This window comes from Netta rufina (genome assembly GCF_964035555.1).
Source record: "Netta rufina genome assembly, chromosome: 4".
NCBI lineage: Eukaryota > Metazoa > Chordata > Aves > Anseriformes > Anatidae > Netta > Netta rufina.
In genome coordinates this window covers 39,762,325-39,778,906 of record NC_140127.1, presented here as the reverse complement: position 1 = coordinate 39,778,906, position 16,582 = coordinate 39,762,325, and the positions used below count along the sequence as shown (strand labels likewise).

Sequence of the window (16,582 nt, the reverse complement as noted above, 5' to 3'; positions counted from 1 at the left end):
TTTTGTTTTTAAAAATTAGTCTATTTAATTTCTAATACAAATCAGATAATCTTGTGAGCCCACTAGTCCCTTCATGAATACTTTTTTCAGTTTCCACGTATTTGAAGTAAATATGCACATTAGTAAAAGCAAAAAAATTATTTTAAAAAATAATTAAATCTTATTGGTATGAATAAGCAAATGATATGTACACAGTGGAAGAGTTGTTCATTTGTGAACAGTAGTTTCATGTTCAAAACTAATGTTAAAATTTTATCTTTCAACTTTAAATCTGACTTGCAAAGCTGAATATCCTGCGTATCCCATTACAGACAGTGGAACTCTTATCTTATATTGAGGAATTTATCTGCATGACAGGGTACAACTCTCATTTCTGCACAAATGAGAAAGATTTTCTCCATGCCGAGCTGCTCACAAAAATGGAGGCTGAGTTGAAAAGCCAGCATGTAATGCTAATAAATCTAATTGTATACTTTTTATGCAGATAATTCTATCTGCAATGCTAAGAGATTTATTCGCTTACACCTAAAGTTTGCCAGTTCAGATGCATCTCTATCAGGTAAATAAAGTTTACAAAAAAAAAAAAAAAAACACTTTTAAAAGGTAATATTAATTAAAATATAATCAAAGGAGTGCAGGACTGATGTGTTTTTAGTCATTATTGTAGGCACTGTGTGGTCTTGAATAAACCACTTAAGATGATTCACTGTTCAATGATTATTGCATAACTTCTGAAAGGCATTTTTATCTTATGTTCATGACTGGTTTGCATTCTTCAGCTGAATGTATTCCTCTTGCAGCTATCACTCAAAAGGAAGAACTCTTACAGGGTATTACAGAATCACAGAATTTTCTAGGTTGGAAGAGACCTCAAGATCATCGAGTCCAACCTCTGACCTAACGCTAACAGTCCCCACTAAACCATTTCCTATTACAACAATAATAAAACAGAAATAGATAATTCAGAAAGCAAAATTAGAAATGAATATATAAATATGCAAAGATAACTTGGCTGTAGCCCAATAAAACCTATAAATTACTTTTTTTTTTTTTTAATAAAAAAAGGATGAATGTAAGAATAAGAAATAAGCATTCTTTTAATTTTAAAGCACAGGTATTAGCTGTTACATTTAAATACTATTTCCTTAAATCCTTTTATTTAACTGTGGTCTTAGAGCTCCCTGTGTAACTCAAAACATTGATTGAAAAAAAGTACTTATTTGGTTTACGTAGCATCTTTTATCTAGGAAGACTGTAGAGCTCTTTGCATCTGTAGTGCAGGAAAATGACTGAAGAAAGTTAAAAGAATTTAAATAACTTACTTGAACGAAAGTTGTACATTTGCTTTGTCTTAAAATATACATCTATCCAACTTTTTTTATTCTAATAGCTGTAGAAGTTTATATTTGCTAGTTCTGATTGGATCACATAGAAGCCTTGTATGTCTCAGACTTGTTCTATATTTATTCATTTATGTCAATTTTGAGAGTGCTTTTGTCTACTGTGAGTTATGCCATCTCTGTAAAGTTTGTTTTGTGTGGGTGTTTTGGTTTGCCTTTTGTTTTGTTTTGTTTGTTTGTTTGTTTTAAGTAATTCTGTTTTCTGGATTCCTACTCGTTGAATATGGGAGAAACCAGCAGAAAAATTGTTTGAAACTTCAGGAGTTATTTTTGAGATTCTCATCTTTCAAATTTAAATCATATCTCAAAAGTAATTTAGCCAGTTATGGATATGAGTTTCTGTAGAAAGCAATGAGATGTTTGGAGTTAAATTTTTTCAGAGGCATTGAAGTTATTTATTTTTGATAGGCAAGTTCTTTTCAGTATGAATAAATGTTGTTCTTACATGCACAGACCTTAATGTGATGGCCAGGAGTTGGAGTATTGAATGTACTTCTAATCTTGTCTGTGTGCAGAGAAGTCTTTTCCTCTCTGCTTTCCTCTCTTACAAACTCCTTGGGCAGCGCAGCAGAGGAAATTATTCTTATTTCATGCTCTTTTCCTGGACAAAATAAATTTTCTGCTTTCATTTCCACTGCCTTAATTTTAGAGGGCATCCCTTCTTAATTTTTTCTTGACCAAAGGACAAAAAATAGGGAAAACCATTTAAAGAATGAAACAAATAGGAAAAGAAGGGACAGCATCTATCGTGTTTGAACAAGCACACTATAGGGATCAGTGTTGCCATTTTTCTGGCAAGCCTGTAAACAGCTCTATTTGTACGCTAGGCACTGAGAATCCACAGTTTCAGGCGAGCAGTAAGATGACTGCTGGTGGGATGTACCTGTCAATGTATTTAATTTGTTTTAGAAACGTGGTATGGCAAAGTCAGAAGAGTGAAAAATTACATATTTGGTAGCTTCTTGTAAGACAGAAAGGAGGAGATGGACGATCAGAATATAATTTTTAACTTCTATAGCTAGTAAATTGCTGGAAGAACTAAATATCATGAATAATAAGCAATGTGTTTTCACTAAAAATTCAAACTGTGCTAAAATAATTTAATCTCTTCATTTGATAGGATAATAGTACTTATTGGTTGAAGAAAATATTGTGGACATGGTGAACTTGATTCTTAAGTTCTGCCTGAAAATTATGTGCATATATGAGTTGCAAGAGTAAATCAATCATTTCTTGCATACACATGAATCTTTTACATGTGTAAATGGTATTATATTACATGATATTTTCACAGGAGTGATTTGGTTAGAAAAAATGGTTGCAGACTAGATTCACTAAGGAAGCTATAGGGATCATGGACTCCTGTTTTAGTAAGTAAGCTGAGTCCCCTGACTTTATTTTTTCACCTTCAGCATCATGGTTACATTTAGAACTGGAAAAGGATTTATTATGAAACTGCTTAAATACAACTTTTTTTTTTTTTTTAATTCATAAGGAATTTTATAGATGCTGATATTGTAGATTCATCTTATGTCAGAGTAACATTCTGTCACTTTGTCACTTTCTTAGTCGCCTATTTGTGCTTTAATTTGACATCCATCTATTTTCAATTTGGCATTTAAGTGACAATTGAATGTAGCTGCATATAGCAGTGGTATTGATAGGGAGTGAGATCTGAAAAAATTCTTGCTCACAAACAAATGCAGGAGTAACTTTTTTCTGCTCAACTTGAGATAAAGCATTGTGGTTCTGTATTTGCAGTATATTTGATGTCCAGTATGGCTTATTGCTTCTAACTAATTAAAACAGGGTCCTTCCCAACTGGGATGTTATGGATGATACCCTTGCACTCTCCGCAGTGCCTTTGGCTTGTGTCTACTAGCTCTCTTCCCTAACAAGTTCTGGGCATGGCGTATGTGAGAATGAGGGCCAGGGACCATTCCTGAAAGCAGATTGAATGTGATCAGAGTATATAGCCCCCATATATGACTGAGAAGTTTTAGTAATGTGGACATAAATCATTCTGTTCTAGTGGTATTGTAACAAAGAATAGTCAAGGGCACACTGCATTAAAAGCTAGAAACTGTGCCAATATGTCTTTTTGAATAAGAGAAGTTTTGAAAGGATTGCAAGAAGTTTATATGATGTACTTAAATATATTATCTTGGCAAACTGGGAAGAACTCTCTGAAATCTGAGTGCTACTCATGAAAGACAGCGTAAAGTACTGTGCTTAGTTCAATGGGAAATAAAACGTTCACAAAAAGAGAGGGCATGTACCTGCCAAATCCTAATACTACCAGGTAAGAGAGGTGGTAGAAAAAACATAATGACAAAGATAAATTAGATAGGAATACAGTGCATGATGTTGATGTAATACTGTAATGCATGTTACCTAGTGTCAGAACAAGTAAACTTAATTATTTCAGGCACAATTCAATGTGATTAATCTAGGCACCTCTGAAGGCCACCAAATTGCAACTTATATATGTATGCTTTTCACTTGAATCTGTAGAGAACTTAGGCACTTAAGAACAATTTAGAAGGACTGTGTTATATCTCTCTTCTTCTTCCCAGTGCACTGAAAATTCTAAGTCTCATTGTAGTCAACATTCAGTGTATTCTGCATTGCTTAACTCTCAAACTGACATGCTCATTTTCAGGCTTGTCAGCTTAAAGACATTTTAGTGTGGATTTCAGGAGAGTACAATAAAATGTTGAGTTCTGAAAAAAAATGGAGGAAGGAGAAAAGATTTGAGGAGAAGTGATAGTTGCATACAAATACATAAGCAAATCTTATTATTTTTTTTTTTTAAAGGAATCAAATACAGGTATTACTAAGGATAGTACCAAAAGTATTAGGTTAAAGGGAATTGGGAAGAAAGTTAATTTGCTAGGAGAACACATGCAATTAGAATGAGTTGATGGAGAATCTTCATAGGGAATTTGTATGACATACATCATAAATAATTTAGGAGTTATTTAATCCATCCTAATACAACACATAATTATAAGAACTCTTAAAAATGAAATGTTCCACGATTCTCTGACTGCAAGGTGATGTCATGTATCATCTTCATTGTTTTCAGGTAGATAATACAGTTGTAATAAAGTAGAAAGATGGAGAGGCTTTCTTGTTCTTACTCTGTCTTGTGCAAAAACTGACTTTGTTGTCTCTATGGTACATTATAGAATATACCTTAGCACTTTCTATACTGCATTGTAGTAACTAAAAAGCATTGTTTTGGCAGTAAATAATGGGAACCAGAGATAAATCAAATCTGACGTGTACTATGTCACTGGGCTGTTCCTAGCAGTGAAAAAAATTTGTCAGCATTTAGCACAGAAAATAAAATAAAAATATCTTATTGCCACAGAACATTGATGACAAAAAACATTACTTGATTCAAAAGAAAATCCCTAATCACATACTTAAAGTAATATATATGTTGATTAAGGCCAGTGCTTAAACTTAAGCCTATTTCTGAGGATAGTGCTAAACATTCCTTTATGTGAATTGGGACTTGAATACCAATTCTTAAGAACTGTAGTTCTTTTTTCTTTTTTTTTTTTTTGTCCTTTTTATTTTCCAGAGACTCAGCTGAGTCCAGGTAGAATGTAAATCTCAGGGCACTCAATAGCACCAAAGAAACATTTCAATGACTGTCATGAAGTGTCAAAAACTGTATCAAGAAGCCTGTTTGTCATACCGAAATATTCACAAAGACATGTTCAAAGAACTCCTGGTGGTGTCAGCATACTTCCAGAAGTACGTGGGCACCAAAGATCAGAAACATCTCAAAAATAGGGAAATAATTTTACTAAGCATGTATTTTCAGATCTTGAAATGAAGCTAATGGAAGTGGCAAGGTTCATCAGTCAGAAATTTGGGCAATAAACTTTTTCCAAAAAAAAAAAAGGAATGGTAATTTGTTTAAGTTGTTGATAGACAATTCAAAACTATGTTCAAATTTGAAAAGTAACACTTGTATTTAAGTGCAAAGGACAAGACCCTTTCCCCCTTTTCATGGAAAAGATAATATTATTTGTCATATTCACTAGATTATGGTCAATGCAGTATCCACCATTGTCAAATTTGACTTGGCTGGGAATCAGCGTCTGTTGAATTGATTTAAATGAATACGGGCAGGGAAATGTATAATGCATTTAATGCAAGACAAAAGGAAGGACAATGTGTGTGGTCACATTGCTTACTAAATGTGAAAGATAGGTCTTTGGCATAATCATCTTTGTTCCAGAAGTAAAGACAAATTCTCGAAGGATAGATTCTAATGGGCTGTGGAGTGTGCTTAAATAAAGGCAAATACCTTTCCAGCAAAGATTCACTGCAAGAATTGCTAAACTCTTGCATTTTGGCCTACTTCATTTATTCACAGCCTGAAGACCTAACACTCACAATTTATTTTGATTTGAGGTGAAATCTGAGTAATTGTGCATGTCAGTCCAAATGGTGCTAGTTTATTTTAGAAACTATTTATATTTTGTGTTTTGCATATCCCATAAAGAGTATTTCAGTCATGAGTCTTTATTAGAGACAAATTCTGTTTATATGTTTGCATGCAAGAGCTTCTTCTTGCCTCGCTTATCTATCAGCTGTCAGTAATGGCCAGACAGAAAGTGGCCTCATTCTTGGCTAACTCCCTTGTAGGTCTGTAAGAGTCTTCAAACTTATCACGTATTTTACATATGCATGTATACATAAGCACATAAACAATGGCCACTAGAACCAACTGACTCGCTGACATTAGGGCAGAGTTGGCCTTTTTTTCTTTTAAGGTACAAAAGTAAGTATGTTCCATTTTCCATTTTTTTCCAACTATTTGATAAAATGCAGAGTTAATAAAAACACATAAAATGGGTAAAATGTAACATGGGCATCTAGAACACCAGTTACTTTGTGCAAGTGTGCTCTACAGAGTGTATAGGTATGAAGCACTTAACTCTTAACTAAGGATTTGATAGAGAAAAAAAAAAAGACTAATTCATGAGGAAAAGATATCTGATAAAATTATTATTTTCATATTTGTGTACCAAAGTACAATTGGACTGGTTAAGTCAATCTCTTATAATGCCATTAATTGAGTTTTCATAAATTTTATTAGCAATGCTTAAAAATACTACTTTGAATAATAGTTGATTAAAAAAAAAAAAAAAAAAGACTTCATGGATTGCAAAAGATACTTAATTGAGACCTGCAATGACTGGAATACTTTTTTATCCACAGAACATGGGTCGCAGCAGAGTAATCTTCCCCATCCTACATCCCTCAGCCCCAGCCGTGTGTCTCACCCTTTACCTGGATACACCACTACAAAGGGTGAGGGAGCTATAGTAGTTACTCTGCATTCCCGTTCACTTCTTGACTTCTTTCCAAAAATGTGGTTGCTGATTAGAGCAACCAGTGGAGCTAAATTAGAGCTCCACTGAAACAGCCAGGTTGTTTTGTATAGGATACCTTCTACCACTACCAAAATTGCGTTTTCTATTCAGTTGGGCTGAGTCAGAACAGGTATGTTGAATTTGCAGCCTGTTGCTTGTCACTAGTATTTGCCGCTCCTGGCTCTGTCGGTGCCAGTGGGACTTAGTGAAGGGCAATATTTCATCCAATATAACTAGCATATAGACAGTAAAGCAAACCATAAAAATATGAAGAAAGTTAAAGTTAATGCAAATTTAAAACTGACATTTCCATAATGTATCTGAGGTAATTAATTGCTTTAAAAATTATTCTTCAAGCACAAGGTACTCACTGTACAGCCTGAATAGCTGGGCTATTTCTTAGTGGTATACAAGGAGATTACAGCCTTCTGTAATCTGTATCAGTTGCGTGGGGGCCCCCTGATCTGCATAAACATGACATTGTGAGGCACACATCTTATGCAGAGGACCCTAAAGAGAAAAAATGCATTGAGTGCTTGCATAGAAGCCTATCTGAACGCCCACGGGAAGTTAAATAACACTTGGTTATTGTGCTAGCTTAGAGAATTTGGATCTGCAATAGCAAGATGACAGTTTACATACTGTTTTTTTCCCCCTACTCTCCAGTTACATAGCTTTATTTGTTTTAAAGAGGACTCTTCTAGGTTGAAGTGTCTTCTTTCTCCTGTGTGGAGGGGGATCAGTGATGTTTCCATAACAGCAGCAGCATATATGGCATTCCATACCCTTTGGAGATTTTATTAGCTAGGGATTCATTGGGATCTTTAGACTGTTGGCACTTGGGGGAACACTGCAGTCGTTCTGTTACTGCAGATATAATACTGTGGGACATTATGGAGCTTCTAAATATAGTACAGAGAAAGTGACAATAGTTATAAAAGGTACAGCATGTGTCTTCTTTTGCTGCTTCAGTTGCCAGCAGTGGAGGGAAGCAGTGGGCCCTTTCTCTGTCCTAGTTAAATTATCTAGCAATGCTAAGCAGGAAAACTCTTTTAATCAGAGAGTTTGAAGGTCTTCCAAGTACAAACAATCCCTTCTAGGGATTGCCAGAAGAGGAAATGTATATAACTGTATTCATGGCTGTAAGTAGTCTGACATCAAGTTTGGATGTAATAGGATGATTCACAACCGAGGGAAAGGAAGATATAAGGGCTTTACAGTATTTTCTGTTTGTTTCTGATCCATAAGCTAGGAATAATCATTGCATATTTTATTTTCTATTTTCTGTTTCGTACGTTAGTGTTTTTCATTTCTTTTTCTGTTCATCTACCACTGATCTCTTTACGTGTCTTCTCTCATCAGCCTGCACAGAACTAGCTCACCGCTGAGACTTACTAATGCGTATGGAGGGACAATTGAATCTTAATGTATTTTTGCTGTGTTCTATTTCCTGTTTTTATTGAAATTCTATACAAATTTTATGCATTAAGCATTCTTACTGTAACTCTCAAAACCTTTGTTAAGGTCTTTGGAGAAGAATCAATAGTCAGTACAGCATAAATCACGTACCCTAAGAATTTTAATTGGAATGCTTGTGATTATTTAATCATCTTGTTCGTCTCAAACACTGTTAGAATATATTTAAAAAAAAAAAAAGTATAATTACATTAACGAAATTAGGAAACAGCTCATCATTAAAACCCTTTTTCTAACATCCATACTCGCACAGACTTGAAACTTCCCTATGCACTTGGTTTGGGAGTTTGCAACAAGAAAGAAAATAGGGATGAAAGAGAGAGCTGGGATCTCAGAGGAGAATTAGGCACCAGAAATTATGGTGTTCTTGTTCCAGCTCTTACACTGACTCTGATACTTCCATTTCTATAGCGTTTGCCATCTCTGGATCTCAAAGTGGATTATAAAGAATAGTGATTTAAACCTTCCTGCACCTCTAGGAGATAGGTAAGCAATATTATTCCCATTTTACAGATGGAGAAATTGTGATGCAGAGAGGCTTAGCGTTTCTTCAAGTTTACTTATGAGCACACATGCATGCACACACACAGAACCAGAAATAGACCAGAACTTTTACTGCCCTTTGTTTTAAGCGAAGTCCATCCTCCTTTCCATTTAACCTCTCTGACTTATATTCCCCATCTGTAAAAGGACGGAAACTGGTATAGGCATGGAGAGATTTTCTTGCACATAAATTTCTGAGCAAAAACAAAAAAAAAAAATAAAACAAAAAAAACGCAGAGGACAAAATTCACTCTCGAAATCCAATGCATTTTGTTTATTGGCAGATATGTTAGGTTTTGGGTCAAGTGTTTTTGTAGGTGGGGAGAGTACAGGTGTTCTGCACCCTGACGAGTAAAATTTAGTTATTTTTATAAAGTGGCTTGATTATTTTGTAATATAAGAACATTAATAAAAAAAATAATGTATTAAAAATGTACTGATTTACATGGCAAAATATTAAACCCATCAAGTAGCTCACTCTCTGTGTTATGCAAAAGAAAATCCTAGACAAACAGATTTTGCTGTGTAACTCAGGTGCTAGGTCAGTAACCCCAATGCGCTGTGGCAGGCAGGAGGAGGAGGAGAAGAGCAGTGCCGCATGTCCGTGTACATAGATCCCGTGAGAGTGCTACTGTGCCTGTACTGCAGTATGAGGTCCTCAATGGCGGACTGCAATCTAGATACTCTGCTTACCTATTTACAAGAGAAGTGAGATTACTAATGAGCTTTTGGAGAAGGTGTTGAAGATCAAATATAGATCTTGTTACTGCTATTACTATTACTGGAATTATTGTTTCTTGTTATATTTTAAAAAGATACTTATAAAATTGTCTATAAACTCGATTGGTCTGATCATATACAGCAGCAAAAGGTCATGAAGGTTCTGTCTCATTAATCTTAACCAGTGTTAAAATCTTGCAGGAGCTTTTAAAAATCCTTTCACATTCATCTACTAATTTGCTACAGAATTGAAACATCGAGACCAGAATATATTAGATGTTTTAATTTTACTGTTAATAACACATCTGGCAGGTGTCTCTATATTGAACAAATAGCTTACAAATAAATGTTTGTCACATTTTTCTGCATGCATCCTATGGGATAGGCAGGCTAGATCAAAAAAACACATAACACCCATGTTAACATTTTCCTGTAAGTAATCCGACTTCATTGTGATACAGTAGATAAATTGCATATATTTACTGGTGAATGTATGTATATAGTGAGTAATATGGCTAATGTATATTTTCATTAAATGGAACGGAGACTGGATGTATTTGTGTAGTTCGCATGCAAGCATCAACATGTATATATGAATAACTTAATTCAAGGATTCATTATGAAGTTAAGATTCCTATTATTTTAGTTGTAACACTTCATGGCCAGAAATATACTGAATTTCAGGTAGAAAATTTGGTTGATTTGGAGCTAAGGTAAAAGCTGATTTTATTATTGCAGCTTTCCTAAACAGTAATAATGATGATGCAGATGATGGTGATAGCAGTAATAACAATACTTCAGCAAGTGAGCCAGTTCCTCGTCTCGACTTCATGTGTAACTGAGATCAGAATTTAACCCAGGGTCTTTCTGAATGCTAGTACAAATCATTTGTTACCTTTGCTCCCAATTACAGTTAAAATAGCCGATGTCTTGAGGTAATATAGCTAGCACAGCTGGTGGATTAGCTGGTGGGTTTGCTAATGCATTGACCTTCTTCATCTGTGTAACATGAGTTAATTTACAGGCTGACAGTAAATGCTGAAATTTGAATTGTAGCACTAATGCACCATTTTTTCATCTCTCTGTCAAACCAGACTAAAGGGTCATTTGGTGATGAGGATAATGGTTCACTTTGAAAGGGAATGAAAACCGGCTTCTGAATCTGGGGGATTCTAGATCTTGCTGCAAATAACAAGATGAACTAGGAAAAAATAGGCTTGGAAATTCCAGTAGTAATGAACCTGCGAGTCTGACTATTTGCCATATTCTTGTACTGGTGCTGCATAGGCACACTGGAATGCTTGCCCTGACATGTTAGACAGAATAATAAAACAGCATGTGAAGTTTGGTTTTCAGACTATCAAGCCTCAAAAAGACTTTTCTCTGAAAAGTGAATCAACGTTAAACTGTTTGCTACAATGGGAACATTAAGCGGCAGTTTGTGACAAGTTTTGATTGTTTCTCTACACCCTAAGAAATACTAAACCTAAGAACTGTTGGAGACTGATTTTTTTCCTTTTTCTCTCAGAAGTGTCTTTCTTTCTTTTCTGCAGCACGGAAAAGGATATGCTAGTCACTTCTACAGGACTTACCTGAAGCAGCATGATTTGCACAAAAGTCGACCAACAAAAAGCATCAACTTTCAACTTCATTATCTTGGCCATCCAGTTCTGTCTAACTGAAGGATTTGTGTGCTGTTGGAGACATCATGGCCAACAATAGGACCTAATTGCTCTCAGCAGGCCTGAGAAATGAGTTGAAATGTGTAGAACTGTAGAAACTTCAGAGGCAACTGATCTTGCCTCTCTGATCAGTGTGTGCCTGTTTACAGCACTATATATCTTTCTCTCTCCAAAATGTCACTGAGCCCTTTAGATGTTTATATTCACCACAAGAAGCCAATCGTACAGATAAAAGAAATGTGCATTATAAATGCAATATCACTGTTTTAAACTTGACTGTTTTATATTATTTTTGTGTGATCAAGTGTTCCCCAAACTATTCCAACTTTACAAGAGAGATTGTGATCATGTTCTTTTCACCCGTGGGTCTCAAAAATGTTGTTAATCTGAGGACCCACAAAATTATCAAAGACATTCTGTAGTTTATACACCGTGTTGCAAAGTGTTTACTGTACTATTTCAAAGCTTCTAAATAAATATAAAATATATATATATTATATTATATATAATTTTCCGAAAAATGTGGTACAACTTAGTTGATTTTTAAATGGATTCATACAGTCTACACCATACACTAAAGTGAGAAGGTAATTCAGGGTTCCTAAGCTATCCTTGCTGAAAACAAAAATAAAATAAACCTTTAGTAGTACTTCCCCAATATTCGTATTTTGGTCAATCCTGTTTTTCTTGTTTAAAAAAAAAAAAAAAAGCTGTAAGCAACAACATTTTGTCTAAAAGTTGTAATGATTTTTCAATGCCAAAGATGCAGCTGTCAATATTACCAGAATGAGCGCTATGTACTATCAGAGGTATAAATCACTCTCCATTATTTTGATTATATTTCTATGGTTTTTAATTTGGAATCACAAAATCTTTTATAAGGCTCTATAAGCTCACCTGTATATGTTGTTAAAAAGAACACTGGGTGTCTGTACATTTTGCAGTGTAAAATATAATGTAAGTGAAGTTAAGTATTTTAAGAAAATCATCCCAAACTCATAAATATGCATACATACATACATACACACACACAAACGCGCGCATCTCTCTGACATAGTTTTGTGAAACTATACAAATATATTGCATAAAATATTTCTCTTGTGGCTAGGAATAGTTATTGATAGTTCAAATTACAAAGGCAAAGTACAAGCCAAACTGTTGACTCTTTTATCACAAGAGAGGTTTGAAATTAGGAACATGGCACATTCTCAGCTGACCCTTCTCCCATGGGAGTTTAAAAGGGGTTGGCTACCATCTCTGCTGGGAAAAGGATTAAGCCCTTGCATATAATCTTTATGTTCTGTATCAATTATATGGTTTGAAATGGTATCTTAGAGCATTTCTTTTCTATGAAAGATTGAAAATGGTAAACTTTCAAAGGTAAAGTTACAAGTTATGTTCATGTCCATGGAGCTTAAGTACCATTTACTAAATGTAAAAATCTAGTAAAATGTTTTTTCTTTTTCTTTTTCTTTTTTTCCCTTTTTTTGTATTTTTTTTTCCCACTGTATCTTAGTATCTGTCAAATATTGAAAACAAATGATACAACACTGTATTGTCAAACAATGTCTAGCCAAATTTGAACAAATGCCTAGGGACAATCCAGTATTAAGACAACAAAAAATGCTCTCATTGATTGCAGTTGAATTTGGATCATGCTGTTACGTATGAATTCTGATATCCCCACCAGTGCTACCACAGGATAAATGTGTGAGAAGCAGATTTTAGCCACTACTATGTGGTTATTGAGTCTGGTTTTCTTCCTTTTGTCATTATTTTTGTTTGTTTGTTTATAATGCCAGTTTCTAGAAGCTAGATAAATTATTCGTATGGAAACCATCCGGCTAAGGAGCCAAACAAGACTCCTGATCAATTTGTGGGAGCTCTCTGTTCAAACAGCTGGACTGAGCTCTGGAGTTAATTTCACTACTCTTACCAAAATATCATTCTTAAACACTTCTAATGCATATTTCTAGCACATTTGTGTAACTATAAACTATTTGGGGGATCCTTTTAAAAATGTATATGCCATAGAAAACACACAAACTAGTGCCAAGAATGGCTATTGATTTGAGCAAACAATAATAGTGGAATGTTTCTCTAGCTGTAGGTAGTGGGGCTTTTAGTCACCTACATGCCTTGTTAGTTTTATGAAGAACAGCAATGAATTTTTTGACATATCCTTCACGTAAAGCCTGTTAAATTGTTGTTTCTGCTTTAAAAGCAAGTCTTTGTCCTCCATGGAACTGTTTTTTCCTTATTTCCAAGTATCTCTTCAGTTGTAGACGCATACTGGCATACTGTAATGTTTATTTTCAGTCTTTGGGAAGGAAAAAAATATTTGTTTTCTTTTTTCATAGTCAGTGAAGTATTTTTGTTTGATAAAACTGCCTTCACATTTGCATAGATTTTTTTTTTTCTGAAAGACCTAACCATATCAAACCATGTCATTCATTTCCATAACTGAACTCCTTCAGTGAACTATGTATGTAGTATACACATCTTCATATGTCCTTTCCTTTCCTTTCCTTTCCTTTCCTTTCCTTTCCTTTCCTTTCCTTTCCTTTCCTTTCCTTTCCTTTCCTTTCCTTTCCTTTCCTTTCCTTTCCTTTCCTTTCCTTTCCTTTCCTTTCCTTTCCTTTCCTCAATAGAGACTTTGGTCCATGTATACACAAACATCCTTCTGAGTTCATTGGGAGAGTCTCAGAGGGAATAATGATAGGATACAGAACTGCAGAGGAACAGAAAGGTTTTAAGTACTACACCCTAGGCTCCCAAAGTATTTAGACTTTTGCTGATTTCCCTAGATCACTGTGAATTCCAGTATGGTAACATTTGATGACATGAGGTTTAAGCCACATTAGAAAATGGTACTTAGCTGTCATGTCCCAAGAGAAGTTCTGAGAAGTGTGTATGTCAGGAAAGGTTCAATCTCTTCCCTAATTATATGTGTTAGTGGGAAAGATACCTGATGCATCTATGCATCTAGCCATTTCTCACTGAAATTGAATTGTTCAGCATCTCCATGTATTTCATCTGTCATGCTACTAGGTGCCTGTCTGCAATGATAGGTATGTAAATGCCTTTAAACATTAGCCTTTTGTATTTGCCTCTTCCTTGAAGCATATGTGATACAAATGTCTACGGATTCTGATTTCCGTATCGGACAAAAAGCAAACTGAACTTGTGGGAAAATATTTAGATTGAATATTACAGAGGAATCTATATCCATAAGCTGAAATAGGGAAGGTTCTGAAACCACCTTCATTAAAGGATTTCATGAATATTTCAAAAAATACCTGTCAGGGATGATGTAAGTGTACTTAAACTTGCCTCAAAGAAAAGGCATGAACTAGCTTCTCAGTCCTGTCATTCCATAATTTTCCTAGCAGGGCATATTGAGCTTTGGAGGATGTTATCTGTACACAGCTGTAGGAATAAGGACATTCTATCCTTCAATTAGGTATCAGAAGCAATATTTAATGTTTAAATTTGCATAAAATTTATGAACGTAATAGAACAAGCTGTGTGAAGAACTTCCTGTGTCGTAAATTAAAGTTTCAGCACAGGACAGTGTTTTATAAAGGAAAACAAAATGAAATCAGATACGTTTTGTTTTGTTTTGTTTTGAATTCCTGATTTAGATATGTAGCAATGGATATCTAAGCAACTTGCCTGTTCAATTTCTTCCAAATCAGTGTTTAGTTCCTTCCAGACTGATTATTCCCAAACTGAGAAATACTAAAATATTTCACTTTTTGAAATAAAATTTGGGGTATTTAGTGTAGGTTTTTACTAAGCTGCCTACTAAGAGAAAAATAAAAATAAGTATTTCCAATAATATATTCTCAGCTGATTTGAACAAGGTGTAGTGATTTTTCAACAGTATTGTTGCAAAACTAAGTGGAATGACAGTGCACAGATATATATAATTTGTAAAGATTATGCTTCCTGCATTATAGTCACTATATATGTGTGTGTTGGGGGGGTATGTGTGTGTGTATATAATGATAGTTCAAAATCTGGTAAATTGCCACTGGATTTTTTTCTTACAGGAGTACACTCTTATCAGTAAAAGCAAAGAGAAGGGTAGAAACACATTTATGATATTAGAAAATTAGACTTGTCCCTTAGTGTAGAATGGAGTTTTGTATTCGGTATTTGAATTCAGCCCCTTCTTCATATATTATACCCACAATCAATTCAGTGTTTGATTTTAAAAATTTTACCTGCTCATAGTAGACTTTTTTTTTCTTTTTTTTTTTTTTTTCTTTTTTTTTTTTTTCCTTTAAAGTACTATCATTCCTCAGGGTAAAAGGTGGATAAATAGATAGTCTTCCTAGGCTGATAAATTGTCATTGCAATTTTTGCAAGGCTGTTAAATATTTATATGTCTTGTATGGAGAAAGCTGATCATATCCTGCCATTGTTCCTTGTTCAAGTCTTGAGTTCTATGGCATTGGGACTTTTTAATTAAAATCTATACAAAGGCGTAGGGGCCAAAATGAGCATCTTTGATATGCATTTAGTCATAGCACTTTGATTGCAAAGCATTAGCATCAGATCTCTACGAAGAACAGGAAGTTGTTCGTTCTATTTGAAATAAAGTAAAAGGCAGCCAGTAAGACGTTATTATGTTATGCTATGGGAAATTCTGAAACAATTAAGTCCATTGCACTGATCCCTACAATCAGAGCTCAAATTTGTCTTAAAGAACTCCTTCACTTTTTTTGTCTCTAATCTGCTAATCTGTCTTGATATGAAATGGATACATATATACAAACAAATACACACATCCATTAAAATCCATTGCTGAGCATCTGTGTTTTTGTAGATATCCTCATATGTAAGAAATGAGCAAGAACTAACTTGGACAGCTTTCTTGAATTGAAATTGTTTTTGAAGTTGAATTTGTTAATAAAGTTCATGATATTGTATGTTGGCTGAGACATCAGGAAAAATGAAATCTATGTGGGTGTAGTTCTCCAGAAGGCAAATGCTTCATTTAGGAAGCATCCTGTCAAAAATGTGTAAATGTGAGTGCTAGAAATCTTGCTGAGTCAAGATGAAACATACTGTGCTAAAACTTTCTTGTTCTCTGTGTCAGCACTGATTAAAATATCCTCTGGATGTTAACCACTGTAGTCATTCTGAAGACACCAAAAATGGCAAACAGGGTTCAAATAATGTTTACCAATCATACTGAAGAGAGACAAAGACAAAAAGGTGAATATGTATTAGAATATTTATTTATATTTTATATTACGTTATACAGTAAGGAAAATTCAGTTAAGCCAAGCAATTAATGAAACAGTATGCTTCCAAATATGTGCATTTCAAAGATTAAAGTTCGCTTCATGAT

At 34.5% G+C, this 16,582-nt stretch overlaps 1 protein-coding gene across 3 annotated transcripts in view; it reads left to right on the top strand.

The window, feature by feature from the left end:
- The window catches only part of PCDH10 (protocadherin 10), a gene marked incomplete at both ends in the record, with an annotated part of 33,218 nt that extends 18,995 nt beyond the window's left edge, over positions 1 to 14,223 (top strand). Inside the window, 2 exons of one of the 3 annotated variants that reach the window (XM_084285832.1) lie at positions 6,645 to 6,737; positions 8,687 to 8,721. In XM_084285832.1, coding sequence (XP_084141958.1) covers positions 6,645 to 6,737; positions 8,687 to 8,721 — 128 coding nt within the window. Of the gene's footprint in view, positions 1 to 6,644; positions 6,738 to 8,686; positions 8,722 to 14,176 lie in introns of those variants that run through there. The other 2 variants (XM_084285833.1, XM_084285834.1) reach the window with 2 other exon arrangements.
- Positions 14,224 to 16,582: the final 2,359 nt, after the last annotated feature.